Below are 15,773 nucleotides of genomic sequence, written 5' to 3' on the forward strand. Positions count from 1 at the left end.
GGAAAATTGATATGATTATACATGTGGTATATATTTCTAGACAAATTTTTGTATTTTCTTTGCCAGGTATTACTGTGAGACAGTGGGTCTTGCTGAGCCTACAGGGGAATGTGATGGTGGATGGTACTGTATTGAGGGATCTGAGTTTGCCCAACCAAATGTAGTTGCCCAAGGAGGCCAATGTCAGGCAGGCAACTTTTGTCCTAATGGCAGCTCTAATGAGACACCATGTACTCCGGGATATTATTGTAACAATAATGGTAAGATTGAATTTTTTCCATTGCCTGGAATGTTAAAAAAGGGGGGCATGATGTAAAAAAAAGGAGTTCATAATGTTTAAACCAGTGAAAGTCATCACTACACACCGATAAGTTGGGAGAAAAGGTGCTTAAACATAGAGAAAAATTGTAAGTTTTTCTATAGACACAGTTTGTCAAGTATAGAATCTTACTCTGTGAGCAGTTGATTATCGTATTTCCTGCGATCCAGTTTGAGGCTTCAACCAATCAGTGGTTAAGATCAAGCACTCACATCTGGGTAGAAACACTTCTCTACAACATGAAAGCAAAGATTAAGTGTAAGAATTAGAGAAGTGACATTCCCTTATTTTTATTCGATTTTCACACCTCCTGACTGATGTGGAGGAAATATTTATTGTCTCTAGAGAGATTTGCGTTCTCATACACTTATAAGTCAAAATACATAGGGGTGATTGGTTTTTGTATTATTGTGTTGCATTGTCTATTAAATCTCATTGGTTGTAAGCCACATTATGATGTTTTTTACATTGTTCTTCTGTAACAACTGGTGATGTCATAGACAAACAATAGATATCTGCCATAACACAGATGCCAAATAACACTTAAGTTTTTTATTTTGAAAAATTAAGAGAAACTGAATATACAACTTTAGCTTGTTTATTATGTAATTTCTCATATCTTCTTGATATTAAAAATATGAACATTTATTTTTTAAATTTCATAAATCAACTTGCTGTAGTTATAGAATTTATTGATCACAAATTCAAGACAGTTTCAAGACAGTTTCAAGACAATTTGAGGACTCATATTTATATTTTTTGTCTGTATTTAAGGGTTGTCAAATGAGACAGGATTATGTACAGCTGGATATTATTGTAGTGGAGGATCACCAACGGCTACACCAGTGGGTCAAGCTTATGGTAAGTTATAACTTCTTCATTCAAAAAAATCTGTAATTTTTTAATGAGAAAGAAAATGCTTTTTATCATTTGCTAGTCATTAAAGGGATAATCCTAAGAAATAGAAAGTTTAGAGAGTAATCAAGGGAACCAAGGTTATAGCGGTAATCAAAAGATTGTAATCCAGGGACAAAGACCAGACATGGAAAACAGACACACACAACAAAGAACATAAAGTAACTAAAATCATACATACAAAGTAACAAAAGTAAATGAGCAACTCGGACTCCACTAAAAACTGGGAGCATGGACCAGGTGCACCGGTAGGGTAAGCGTCCTCTGCTTTTCTAGAAACACCTGCAGATTTGCTCATAAAAAGAATTATACTTTGAATATAATCACTGATTTTGTTTAAACTTTACAAATATTAACTTGCTATTGTTTAACTTGTGTCTCTACTTAGAAGCAAAAAACATATCAAGAAGGTCTATGTATGGGTATGAGGTAATCTTCCCATTCTACAGTATGTAGTGGGTAGGGAATGGGAAGTGGGGATGACTGATTGGGAATGGGGATTGGTGATTATAATTTTGGATTGGGGATGGGCTGAAAGGTGAATGCGGATAGGAGTGGGGATTTTGAATGGGAAAAATCATTTTAAATGTAACTTCTCATTTTCAAAATTATATTTCAGTTCATTAAAATATATAATTTAAATGTTTTTAGATTTTTAGATAATACATTTTCAGTTGATAATGTAAAGGTTTAATATAATAATTAAAAATGCTTTGGTAATGATGTATAGTATATAGAGTACTGGTAATTATCAACTTCCATTTCTTTCTAGGTGATGTCTGTCCCATGGGTCAATACTGTCTGGAAGGGAGCACTAATGGTACCTATTGTCCTCCCGGAACTTACCTCAATACAACAGCGAGCACCGTCCTGTCCGACTGTCACACATGTCTACAAGGAATGTATTGTGCTGGGTATGGGAACCCTGCAGCATCTGGACCATGTAGCACCGGGTTCTACTGTCCCACTGGAATGAATGTATCAACACCTGGAGAGTACACTTGTCCTCAAGGTGAGGTGTTCAGTTGAAACCTAGCCACATCATACCAAACTTAAAACTGAAAGTTGATGTTTTTTTCCTGAACATGCTGTACATGAAAACTCTCCCCCTTTTATTGGGAAATTTTGTTAATTTCTTGCAATATGTAGGTAAAAATAACCAATAGTAACTTGGAATCTCCCACTTTAAAATCTCATGATCCAAAGTTACAAGGTATGTTGATTATAGATAGGTTTCACTGTTTATAGATTAATCAAAATTGTTACAAATGACAAAGACATTTTATATACATAATGCCATTACAGGTCATCATTGTCCCTCTGGAAGCCATGAGCCAATCAGATGTGATTCAGGAACATACCAAGATGAGACAGAACAGGGAAGCTGTAAGATGTGTCCTGCTGGTTACTTCTGTGACAACACCAAGGCTCCAGTAGTACTGTACAATAGCTCTGTTTGTGCTCTAGGTTAGTATGATTTCAGAAAACATGCATTTTATTGTGGCATTATATATTTCCAAATTGGTCCTACATACATCTTTTATGTGTTTAAAATCCTAAGATATATGTTGCAATTTTTCCTATGCAAATGATGCTGAAATCAACAAAAACAGAAAAAAACTGTCTAAACAAGATTAAGAATAACCTAGAAAGAGTTGTACTTAAGGTTTGACAGAAATTTCATTCATTTCTCAACTATTATTTCATTTCTTTTGACAGGATATTACTGCCCTGATGGTACAAAGTATGACAATGAGTTCCCCTGCCCCAATGGGACGTATAGTAATGCCACAGGTCTACAGTTGGAGTCTGACTGTCTTTTATGTCCAGGAGGGTATTACTGTGATCAAACGGCCCAGACTGATTACACCAAAGTGTGTGCAGCAGGGTAAGCTTTAAAGAGTTCAAAGGACATGTAGTCGAAATGTGCAAGGCTACTTACCTTGTGGTAGGGCTCCTTGACCTTAAATTTGTGTAGCTTTTTGCTCTCTTCAGTAAGTTAGAAGCCATGATAGCTCTTGAAATTCCTTAACCCAGTTAAGTAAATGTTTGCTATGTGACTATTTATTACCTGATTTGTCCAAGTGAGAATTATGACATCCTATCGTCCCGATGTTGCCATGGAAGAATTTGTCTCTACAAATTTGATAAACATAAAAGTACTTTTATATGTGGGAACTAGTTTTCATGGTTTAGGGAAAAGATATCAGTTCATTGATTCTTAAATTTGTGGATTTGATAACTCTATTGTACAAACAAATGAAAAATTTCCTTTTCATGGTTTACCAGACCCACAAAAACCACAAAAATTGGACCCCAGGAATGATAATACTTTCACAGTACATTTTTTAGACATAAATTGTTCTCATTTTCATTCCTGCCACACATTTACTGCAAGTTTTGGAAACTGGATATTTTGTCTTGTTAATGTTAAAAATACTGAGGGCTCTATGGAGATTTTATTTGCTTTCAGATATTTCTGTAAACAAGGTGCTATAACAGGAACACCAAACCAAGGACCTGATGCCGATGAATGTCCCGCAGGTCATTACTGCCCCATACAAACAGCTGAACCAATCAAATGTCCCCAGGGAACTTACTCAAATGCCACCAAACTAAAAGCTGAGAGTGAATGCTCAAACTGTACTGCAGGTAATAAAGTACAAGTCTTTGTAAAAATCAGGCTATATAGGAACAATCTGAAACATGTGTCAAGTTTTAACCAACTGACTGTATAATTTCACTTAAAGAAGTCTTCTATATTTAAAATAACCACTATTTGATCTCTGTATCACTAATATTACAATATTAGATGTTTGAGTTTTTGAGTTATCTTCCTTATATTAAAATGTTCAGTTGTTTGTACCGTATTCTTCTGTGTATACCGCACACTTTTTTTCAACTTTTTCTTTGCTCCAGAAGAGGGATGCGCGGTATACACCATAACAATGAGTTTCTAGATTTTTTTTTTGGAGACGCAATTTTCGGGAATCAGAACCAGTCGTCAACTAAAGACAACATCGAGCCATTGTATTTTTGAGAACAGTTTTATGTGAAATAAACAAATAAAGGTTTACTGCTATTTAATAGTTGTTTTATCCAACAATGCTGTTTCCTTGCATTTCATAGTTTGTACGAAAAACCATGAATAGCTTCTTATTGCTCTCTCAAATCAAGTTATCTAATTATAACTTCTTCACCTGTGTGCGGTGGAGCCTTAAATACACAATACCGGGAGTGCCAACCTGTCCTCGTGGCCATTGTCATTTAATTATCAAATAACAAAGGAGCAATTTAAAAGGTGAAAAAATTATTACTAATCCTTTAATCCGCTTGATGAACTGTTTCCAGATGTCATATATCAATACACAACTTGGCAAATTAAAACATCTTTTTATAAACGGCCAGACTTGACGCCGTTGTTTTAGTGAATTACCTGATTTGTATTCGAACTGGAAATGTAAACATTTCAGCCGACTGAGATCCAATACATCACTATTTATAAACTATTTGAATTAATAAATGGCTTGCAAATGCAGGGAAACACAAAAAATACTTCTATTTAAAAGATTAATGATGAAAAGATATGCATTTCGGGGAATTTACCGGAATCCTTTCATCTCAAAATGGTCTTCTGATGGTGATTTTTCCTCACTTCCCATTGCACGTTTTACACAGAAACTAACTTTTTTCGCCAATCTCCCTTGCCACGAAGGGGGTGCGCGGAATACACAGATGCGTGTAATACATGGAAGAATACGATATTTCAATGAAATTCATAACTAATTTTACCAAGTGATTTAGATAATCTTGTCTTTTTTCTTGATTCTGATGGTACAAATACTCAAATAGTACTGTCAAAGATGTGGGATATTTCAAACCATATTTCATCCACTGCCTGACTCTTACAAAGTCTTGACACTTAAGTATTTTTAAGTATTTTCTTTTTTAAATTATTGAATATGACAGGTGAAAATGATTTACAATAAGAGGGTGGATAAGAACATTTCAATTATGCAATTCTTTCATATCTCATGTTGCAGTACTTAAAACTGAATAACTTTACACACTTTTTTCATATGTAAATCAAAGATGTGCTCAATGTACATGAAGTACTGTTAATTTAATTTTATAATTCAATATAAAAAAACTATTCTTTTGATGTGTCAGGTTATTTCTGTGAACGACTGGCTCTGCTTGAACCAGAAGGACTTTGTCAGGCTAAATACTACTGTCCAGAGGGTGCCACCAGAGCCACATTCCTGGATTGTCCAATGGGAGCGTACTGTCCAGCAGGAAGTGCCATGCCCACACTTTGTCCAAATGGTACTTACTCTAATGTGACAAATTTGGAGGCCAAGTCCGAGTGTACTATCTGTCCCGGAGGATATTACTGTGAGACAGAGGGTCTGGAGAATCCTACTGGACTGTGTAAAGAAGGTAGGTGAAATAGAGGCTAAAGGTCATTTGTATCTGTATTCAAAATCCAACAAAATTGTATCATCATTTACACATTAAGTCAAGACAATTGTCTAAGTACTTGTTTACTCTTAGCTACATATAACTGAAGGTAACTTTTTTCTTATGCTGTAAATTTTTTTGTAAAATTGTTTGCATAATTTGCTTTGCTCTCGATTAACTGTTTTTGGAAGTCTGAAATATGAGAAGAAAGTATTTAATCTTCGCAATCCTAGTTTGCTCAGTTACTTTTGTTTCTTCATATGTATTACTTTGGTTATTTCCTGTTATTTAGTGTGTGTGTCTGTTTTCCCTGTCTTTACCCTTGGGTTGCATTCTTTTGATTTCAACTAGAATCTTGATTGACCCTTGGTTACTTTTTGATTACTTTATGTTAAACATTAATCATGGAAGAGAGGTGAAATTAGTGAATTTACCTGCAAAACCTAGATACATATAGGTACAATGTTTTTTTTTTTGTTTTTCTATAGGTTATTACTGCCCTGATGGGACAGTCAACAGAGAACCACCTGCAACTTTCTGTCCTATCGGCCATTATTGTCCAGAGGGAGTAGCTGCTGCCATACCATGCAGAAACAATACAGAGGTGAGTTATCTCCCCTCTCTACCACTCTCTCCCAGTTTCTTACAAAGTCCTAGAGTAAGACTAAGAAATGATTGAGTAGATGCTTCTTTACCATCCAGTAACAATGAAAAGGGGGTTTCTTTCTTATCTTTTACGCTCTTTCGCCATTTTCACTTTGGGATGAGCTAAATGGTTATTGTCTTAGGTTCAGAAATCTACTATATTTAAGTCAGCCACATTTTGCATTGTATAGATATCTTCGTATATCATTGCAGTATTGTCTGTTCCTTTTTTATTTTTATTTCAAATTTTTTAGAACAATCACACCCATGCAGTTGAATGCTATCCTTGCCCAGCAGGATTTTACTGTGCAATCTCTGGTCAAAGTGAGATTTGCCCTATGGGTTACTATTGCCCAGCAGGAACTGGGTTGGACTGGAAAGCTTGCCCAAGAGGAACCTACAGTGATGTCACTGGACTTTATGTTGAAAGCCAATGTAAACCTTGCCCTGCTGGCAAGTTCTGTGATGGGGAACATCTCACAACATGGTCTGGTAAGAAATGTTGTTTGGACCTTCTCAAAATATAATTTAGACATATAATAAGTAAAGTCATATGATATGTAAGCTGTTCAATTAAAACTTCTTTTAAGCATGATTTCAATAATATAATAATGTGTTGGTGATGGTTTTGGTATACAAGCATCCATTCTGTACATGGAAATATCTAATTTCAATACCATATTTACATGAGGTCACTTGCCATTTATTGCAGAGAACTTATCAAGTTTCTCATGTTTTCATTCTGACTTCATATTATAAGTAGACAACTACAGCCTGTACCATGTATATATTTTTTGATTAAGTGGTATTCAAATTTTCTTTACATTTTCAGGTAAATGTGCTGCTGGTCATTGGTGTATGCAGGGTATAGACAGAGAGTATCCAAATGGGCTGAACCAGACAAGTCCTCTAAACAATACCTGTTATGACGACAGAGAGCTCGGTTATGGTGGACTGTGTTTCCGTGGCCATTATTGTACAGTTGGTTCATCATATCCTACAGTGTGTGAGAACGGGACATATGCCAACGTCGAAGGTCTAGAGTCATGTGATCAATGTCCACAAGGTATGGTCTAACATATAGTAAGGAATATATTGGATTATATACATAAGATAGGTTTGCATTTTAGTTAAACTCTTGTGAAAAAACACATTAACAATATTATTGTTATAAGTGGGGGGGGGGGGGGGGGTTGGGGCAACAGTTTTCCATATAAACAACTCAATAAAACTTAATTCCCTAGGAAAAGCTCTGAAAATCAACAATTGTTTAATTGTCTTGCAGTGTCATTCATAAATGTAGAGTTTGTTTATAATAAATATGTATATACCCGTTTCTGTATGTCATGGTTTTTTAATTACTACATGGAAAATCACAATAAGGGCACATGGATTTTGATGAAATTCAACATGATGTTTCCAAATTGTCTGTTTGCACATCTGAAAAAAAGTTCTTACCAGTCGCATTGAAGTGTAAACCATGCTTGCCTATTAGAGGTCAAACAAGGACAATATTTAACAACTTCTTCTTGGATATTGACAACAGCCTTTATTGTAGGTACCATACATGATTGTGAATATCAACCAAGTGATGAACATTCTTTTTCTATTTTGTTTACTTGCAGTACTAATTTTTGAAATTTCATTCAATCCTGACAGACATATTCAAATTCATTTTCAAAAACTTTCAGGTTACTACTGTCCACAAGGAACAGCTAACTACACTGATTTCCCTTGCCCAACTGGTTACTATTGCCAAGCAAGTACACAGAACTGGAACCAGTATCCATGTACAGCAGGAACATTTAACAACCTGACCATGAGGACATCTAGTATTGACTGTATCAGTTGTACAGGTAAGGGAGAATAACTCTTTGATTGATGTTGTAATTTTTTAAACAATTTCTGCCGAGCTAAGATGTTTTTCATTTCCAGGGAAAAACTATAATTACAAACTTAAATTCTTCATTATGCTTGTACATACAAACAAACAAACATTCATCTCTATAAGTAGGTGTATGAAAAAAAATGTTTTTGAACTTATGAGGTAATCCTTCACCTTCAGAGGTTGTAAATAGTTACTTGTGCCTCTCTTTTTTCTTAGGTGACCAGAACTGAACCAAGCCACAAAACTTTAAAATCAATGAAATATTTATCTTATATTTTAGGTGGCTACTACTGTGATATCAATGGACTCTCAGAACCAACTGGTCCATGTGCACCAGGCTACTACTGTGATGGTGGCTCCACTACAGCAATGCCATCTGGTGTTGGTGGAAATCAGTGTACCACAGGAAGTTACTGTCCTGAGGCCTCAGCTAATCCAACACCTTGTGACCCTGGATATTATTGTGCTAACAATCTGTTGAATGAAACTTCAGGAAAATGTTCACCTGGTTACTATTGTACAAGTATGGCTACTGTAGCTAATCCCACAGATGGAACAACAGGTACCAGTCACTCATTACTTTTAACATATTATTTTGAAGTTGGATTATGTGCTTTGCTATATTCTAATACAACAGTACATGAAACATTTTAATGTTATATCTTTTGACTTCTTTATATTCTGCCAAATGAAGGTACCGTCGAACCTTGATATGTCAAACTCGAAAGAGTTGAAATCTTGGATAACTCGAACTAATTGACTAAAAAAATAATTGTGAATTATTTTAAGGTAACCTTGTTATTTTTGTAGGCAATATTTGTCCTGAGGGTGCTTATTGTCCTGAGGGAAGTCCCTCCCCAACACTCTGTCAAGCTGGTTACTACCTCAACAGCACAGGAAATGATGATGTCAGTGACTGTATTCTCTGTACTCCTGGAAGTTACTGTGACGGCAGCGGAAACAGTCAACCCGATGGGCTATGTAGTGCAGGGTGGTATTGCCCAGGTGGACAAGATACAAATATGCCCACTGGATTTAATTGCACTTTAGGTCACTATTGCCCAGAGGGAAGTTCAGCACCTCTACGCTGTGCCTCTGGAACTTACCAAGATGAGTTAGGACAGTCAGACTGTAAGGGTTGTCCAGCAGGATATTATTGTGATAATGTAATGGATCCTGTTATACTATATAATGACTCATATTGCCCAAAAGGGTACTATTGCCCAGAGAACACAACAATGTCATCTCAATACCCTTGTCCTGCAGGAACATTCAACAATGTTACCCATCAGATCAGTGAATCAGATTGCCAGCAATGCTCTGGTGGGCAATACTGTGACCAGCCAGGACTAAGTGAACCTGTTGGAGCATGCATGCCTGGCTATTTCTGTGACTTTGGAGCCAACAGTTCCACTCCCTCTCAACCACCTAATGCAGATATTTGCCCAGAAGGATTTTATTGCCCGTCAGGCACAGTTACATCCCAGTCCTGCCCACCAGGCACATTTAACCCAACCACCGGACGACAGAGTGTGGATGAGTGTACCAACTGTACATCAGGGTTCTATTGTCCCAACTACAATCAGACTGTTGCTACAGATCTCTGTCAAGCTGGTACGTAAATTGAAGTGTCACAATAACTTTTTATTTAATCATAAGAAAAATGCAATTTTATTTGCCGGTTATTTTAGATTTCTGTATCACAATTCTGATGTTATTTTTTTTTCACAAATAAAAATATCGTTGCATTTAATTTGTATTGAATATATCACAGATTTTAAAAGTTTAAGAAAAATAAAAAAAGAAATTAAAAAAAATGTTGGTATTATTTGGGTTTTAATTAGTGAAAATGTTCTTTTCCAGGATACTACTGTCCAAGCAAAGCTGATATAGCTGCATTCATTGTATGCCCAGCTGGGTCCTACTGCCCAGCAGGAAGTGGTTCACCCAACCTGTGTCCAGCAGGAACATTTTCTAACCAGACAGAATTGACAGCTGAAGCACAGTGTGCAAACTGCACTGGTGGAAACTACTGTCCTAATCCAGGTCAATATCTCTCTTACTTGTACTCTTAGGCCATAGTTTTTATTTTTATTTTTTTTTAACCCTTTCACCCTAAATTCTGACAAACTGGAAAAAATAAAATTGATATTGTTGAATTTATTTTATTTTTTCATGCAGAAAAAATAAAATTTTTGATAAAGAAAATTACTCCATAAAAGAATCTGAATTTTGATATTTTTGATATAGTAATTTGTTGCACATTGTTTTTCAAATTCAAATCTTTTCAAGTTAAAATATCTACAACTGTCACGTATCTAGTGAAATAAGAAAAATACATACTTTTGATCTTTGCAAGCTATGTTATGAAGAAGAAAAAACTGCAGTTGGATATTTTTTTCCCTCCTGCCCCAAGGTTTCATCAAAAAGTTTTGTTAAACTTAAAATATAATAACTATAGCCTTATGTTCATAAAGTTATCTCCCTTAACACATTACATAATCTGTGCTCATTATAGGTTTTTTACAGTCTCTATATCCCACCACTGCTACCAAAATATTATTGTTTTAGCAAAGTCTTTCTGATTACAGGAATGACAGATACAGGATATCCATGTTGGGGAGGATATTACTGTCCAACAGGGATTTCAGAACCAAATCCAGTAGGATATATCTGCCCACAAGGCATGCATTGCCCAAATGGTAGTGAAATTTACAAGGTGATTTAAATTGTGACTTATTTGTGCTTTAGAATTACAATACATGTACTTTACAATGACTCATATTGCCCAGAAATTTACAAAAAATAGTTTTTAAGTATGGAAACAGGCATGAACGAAGAAAATCTATTTTAAAAATTCAAACCAAATTAGCAAGCCCTTTTTCAGAACACATGTTTTTTTCTCTCTAACACTGTAAGATTGAAAAGAAAATTTACCAGTAGCTTTCAAGCCAATCTTTAGTTTGTCTGTTTTCTTTGTAAACTCAGTAGGCTTTAACTTCCAATTAAAACTTTAATAAAATATTTCATGGATCCATTAAATTTTAGCAATGTACTGATGGAACCTACACTAGTACAGCAGGAGCCAGCAGCTGTGATGTCTGTCCTCAGGGATTCTACTGTCTACCAGTAATCCTTGCTAACTCAACTGACAACAAGAAAGACTGCCCTGCAGGGTATTATTGTCCACAAGGTAAGAGTTGTCTCCTTTTAAATGATGTTTTTTTTTTTTATCAACCATTATATTGAAAACAAGAGGATGCAGTTGTCCTCAAGAAAAGCTTTAGCAGACACTTAATATGTATACATCTCCTGGCCGTACACATTACTTTAAGGATCTATAATTACCTTCTTGAATAGCAATTTCAAATTTTCATATTTTGCTGTATAACCTGCAGATTTAGTAAGTGCAACCTTTTAATGTTAGAAGTAATATTTGAAAATAATTTTAACAATGCTTTTTTATAAAAATCTGCAAGTGGGGATTTCTTTATGGTGCTTAATTTTTTTGCCTTACATATCTTTAGTTAGTTCATTTTTTAGTCCATATTTAAATTATAATTTTTTAATTTCATTTTGTACTTTTTAAGACCAATTGTATTATTTCATTACTTGAGAACCATATATAGTTTTTGTTTATTGGGCTTAATTAATCCAACAGGAACAGGAAGTGACTGGATGCCCTGTCCAGCTGGATCTTACTCCAATACTCTGAACTTATATGAAGAGAGCCAGTGTTTAGCTTGTCCTGCTGGGAAATTCTGCCAAGGAACACACCTGACAACAGATAGTGGAGAATGTACTGCAGGTAAACTAAATAACTGATTGTTAACAGAGATTTCTTCAAGTCATTTACTGCAAATTTAGATAAATTAAATTAAATACCAATATTTAAAAATACAGTGGAGCCTCTGTAAACCGGCTGCCCATGGGACCAAAGAAATCGGCCGGTTTTCAGAGGTGCCGGTTTTCGGAGGTTCCGGAAATTTTCGTATCCGTTCCGTATATGGATACCGGAAGTACAATGTTATTGATCTTGTGATCGATCCGATCCTATTGATGATTATCTGATTGCACTGTTTGTATGTTTCTACACACATTCTTTGATAGGTATTTGTGTATGTTTGTGTTCAAATCAAGAATAAACGTAAAAGTTGTATTGTTGTTTTTAATTAAAGAGTAATCGTACTGTTCAGTATTTTTATATTGTTGACAGTTTAGTGATGCGTGGCGTAGTTTATTGACATTGTCTTTGATCTGTGTAAAGTTTTTAAGGTAAACTAGTCACCGATGCCTTTGTTGACTAAAAATACTAAAAGATGAAGATGTGACTGAGAAACTAAAGAAACAAATCAAAAGTGAAATAAAAATGTCTCTAAACCAAAAACCCGACTAAATACCAAGGTATCATGACAATGAATCCATATAGACAGTATTTTACCCTTCTCTTTCTTATTGTTGCAGACAACAGGGTCAGTCTGAGTTCAAGATATAGATAAAGAATACTATGTCCCTTGTACATTTACTTCATATATACGTTCACTTTTCAATTGCACTCCATAAAAAAAAACCTATACATGTACAATCATATTTATTCAGTGACATTTAATAACATAGATAAAGATTCTCATAAATAAAGCACTAATAAAATTGAAAACAAGTTTTACAGTTAATTGTACATTTAATCATCAGTCTAACAAATTACACTTTAAAAAAGTCTACAACTGATACCTGTTTCTTTTTCAAACACCTTTGAAGAATTGCGGTTTCACTTTTAGAGTTGAGTTCTTGCGCAACACTGAGAAAATTGTCGTCTTTTACAGTTGCAAATTTCATTAAACGTTTACTGAATGCTGTTATCTCATCTAATGTCAATTTGGGTTCAGATGTATCAATTTCTGCTGAATCATCTTCGGACTCGCTTGCATTATCATTTGTTGCTACGGATGAATGTGTTTCCACAAGATTCTTTTCCCACTCGTCACTGTCATCTTCAATCGGAATGTTCTGATCAAATTCGATTAAGGTTTCACGGTCAACGAGCGCAACTGAACTTATCTTGGCGAGCTGATTAAGAGGAATATCGTCGTCTTCGTCGTTGGAGTCGCTTTCATTTGATTTAACGTCGGTTGTGACGGGAAAACCAGATGACATGAGGCACTTAGAAATTGTATCTACACGGGTTTCTTTCCACGATTTGTTGATCCAATGCACGGCATCTAAAACATTTATTTCTTTGCAAAGTTCAGAAACGGATTCAACTTGGTCTATCTTAGCGACTAAACTTTTCATCATACGGTTACGGTACCGAGCTTTGAAAGCCTTGATAATGCCTTGATCTAGCGATTGTAGGTGCGAAGTCGTATTTGCTGGTAAAAATTTCAAAGTTACGTTGTTTAATTTCAAATCTTTAGCATAAGATGAGGCGTTGTCTGAAAACATGAGAATGTTCTTTAGAATTTTTTACACCTTTGGAAGATTGCCCTTTGGCTGAAAGTGTCTTGTCTGGTAACGCACGATAGTATAGACCAGTTTCGTCACAATTAAAAATGTTACAAGGTTCAAAATCTGAGCAAATTTCTGGAATACGCGAGCGATATTCATCAACAGTTTCTACATTTACACCGGCACTTTCTCCACTAACGGTAAACGCTTTAATAGCATGGCGACTCTTAAATTTTTCTAACCACCCGTTTGAGGCTTTGAAATCGGAAATGTCTAACTGACTGGCAAATTCTAAGGCTTTGCTTTGCAAAATAGGCCCGGAAATCGGAATAGCCTTGTCTCGAGCTTGACGGAACCAGTCCCACATCAGATCGTTCAAATTGTCATGTTTACTTTTGTTACCAAATCTAAATTTCTTCAAATTGTCATTGTTATCATAATTTGCAAGATATTCTGATTTTCTCTTTAAAATATCGGAAACGGTCGTTTTTCCTACACCGAATTTTTCACTTAACGATTTCTGAGATGGTTTTGGAAAACTTTCAGATTCTTTGATTAAATTAATTTTGTCTTCTAGCATTAATTCAATAGTTTAGCCGGCGGTTTTGACATTTTAGCAGTAATTTTAGATTAAACCAGAAGCAATGCAAATTTCAGAATGATTTGAAAATTGTAACACCGGCTATTTAAGGAAAACCATTTTCAAGCCATAACTTTAGTTTCATTTACTCATTTTATAATAGAACACAAGCGGTCGGCACAACCTATTTTGAAGTTTTCATTTTCTGTTTTAATAGAACACAAGCGGTCGGCACAACATATTTTGAAGTTTTCATTTTCTGTTTTAATAGAACACAAGCGGTCGGCACAACATATTTTGAAGTTTTCATTTTCTGTTTTTACAGAATCGTTTGAAAATGTGGTTATCAAAAAATTTTTTAAATTTAACATTTGTTAAAAAGTTAATTACATATAGGATCATGGTTATTGCCCTCATTATCTGTGATAATTAATGAATAAAAGAGTGTCACTCCTTGTTAATGCCAATCAAGATTGGTGTTAGCCTTTTGAAGTACTGATTTATTGATCTTACCGTGATTGACATGTTTACAACATGTTACACGGCTCATTGATTTTACTTGTCGGCAAACTTTTCACCTGTTTTTGGAGGTTAATTTTTACAAAGAAATGGGTTTTGGGACCGAATTTTGCAGCCGATGTTCGGAATTCAGAGGGGCCGGTTTAGGGAGGAAATTTTTACTTAATTATATAGGGGAAAATTCCGGACCAAAACTAAATGATCGGTTTTCGGAGGATTCCGGTTTTCAGAGGGGCCGGTTTAGGGGAGTTCCACTGTAACCCTTAAAAATGATAAAAACATGATCATTTTTTATACACATGAAATGCATCTATTTCTCATTTGCTTGTATCATCAGTTATCTTTACAATTTTATCTTTTTCCATTGTAGGGTACTACTGTACTTCTGGAGTAGACAGACCAATGCCAGGAGCTGCTAACGATACATCAGCAGCCAACTGCTCATGCCCAACAACAACATACTTCACCGGTGTTGGAGGAATTTGTCCGATTGGTCACTACTGTCCTTCTGGGACGGACATTCCAAAGGAATGTGTTGCTGGAAGTTATACTGATATGATTGGACAGTCTGAGTGTCAGATTTGTCCTGCTGGCTTCTATTGTCTTACTAATGCTACTGAGTATTTATCAACACCTTGTCCTATAGGTATGTATGAACTGAAACAATTTTATTCTGTGGTACTTAGAAAATTTGATGAAGTACAAATTCAAATGAGAATGGTTGATTTGTAAAGGGAAGAAAAGAAAGCCTGTTGCTTTTTCTATTTTTTTTTACAACCTCTGTGGTATAGGGGTAGCAGGTTATCACTTCTGTGTGATATGGTAACGAACTTGCTTAGATTATTGGATTATTACCAATCTGAATAAACTCAATTGATCAAATATTGTGGAAGTACTTTAATTTATGGATGCCTATTTACATGGGTTAGGGAAGAAACACTAGTGCATGGATTCTCAAATTGTGGTTTTGAGGTTTTCAGTATACACATCAGTGGGATTCT

At 35.3% G+C, this 15,773-nt stretch overlaps 1 protein-coding gene across 1 annotated transcript in view; it reads left to right on the top strand.

The window, feature by feature from the left end:
- LOC148600393 (uncharacterized) overlaps window positions 1–15,773 on the top strand; it is a 140,081-nt gene that overhangs the window by 52,592 nt on the left and 71,716 nt on the right. The window contains exons 36-53 of the mRNA XM_088557410.1: window positions 67–260; window positions 1,094–1,180; window positions 2,007–2,246; window positions 2,540–2,701; window positions 2,954–3,122; window positions 3,708–3,886; window positions 5,405–5,674; window positions 6,184–6,299; window positions 6,595–6,832; window positions 7,173–7,406; window positions 8,032–8,196; window positions 8,509–8,790; window positions 9,039–9,842; window positions 10,092–10,274; window positions 10,820–10,947; window positions 11,277–11,421; window positions 11,890–12,036; window positions 15,143–15,418. Of these exons, the coding sequence (XP_088413536.1) occupies window positions 67–260; window positions 1,094–1,180; window positions 2,007–2,246; window positions 2,540–2,701; window positions 2,954–3,122; window positions 3,708–3,886; window positions 5,405–5,674; window positions 6,184–6,299; window positions 6,595–6,832; window positions 7,173–7,406; window positions 8,032–8,196; window positions 8,509–8,790; window positions 9,039–9,842; window positions 10,092–10,274; window positions 10,820–10,947; window positions 11,277–11,421; window positions 11,890–12,036; window positions 15,143–15,418 (4,019 nt within the window). The remainder of the gene's footprint in view (window positions 1–66; window positions 261–1,093; window positions 1,181–2,006; window positions 2,247–2,539; window positions 2,702–2,953; window positions 3,123–3,707; window positions 3,887–5,404; window positions 5,675–6,183; window positions 6,300–6,594; window positions 6,833–7,172; window positions 7,407–8,031; window positions 8,197–8,508; window positions 8,791–9,038; window positions 9,843–10,091; window positions 10,275–10,819; window positions 10,948–11,276; window positions 11,422–11,889; window positions 12,037–15,142; window positions 15,419–15,773) is intronic.

Source organism: Perna viridis, chromosome 13 (assembly GCF_037379345.1).
Source record: "Perna viridis isolate PV_CMFRI_1.1 ecotype Kerala chromosome 13, ASM3737934v1, whole genome shotgun sequence".
In the NCBI taxonomy this organism is placed as follows: Eukaryota; Metazoa; Mollusca; class Bivalvia; order Mytilida; family Mytilidae; genus Perna; species Perna viridis.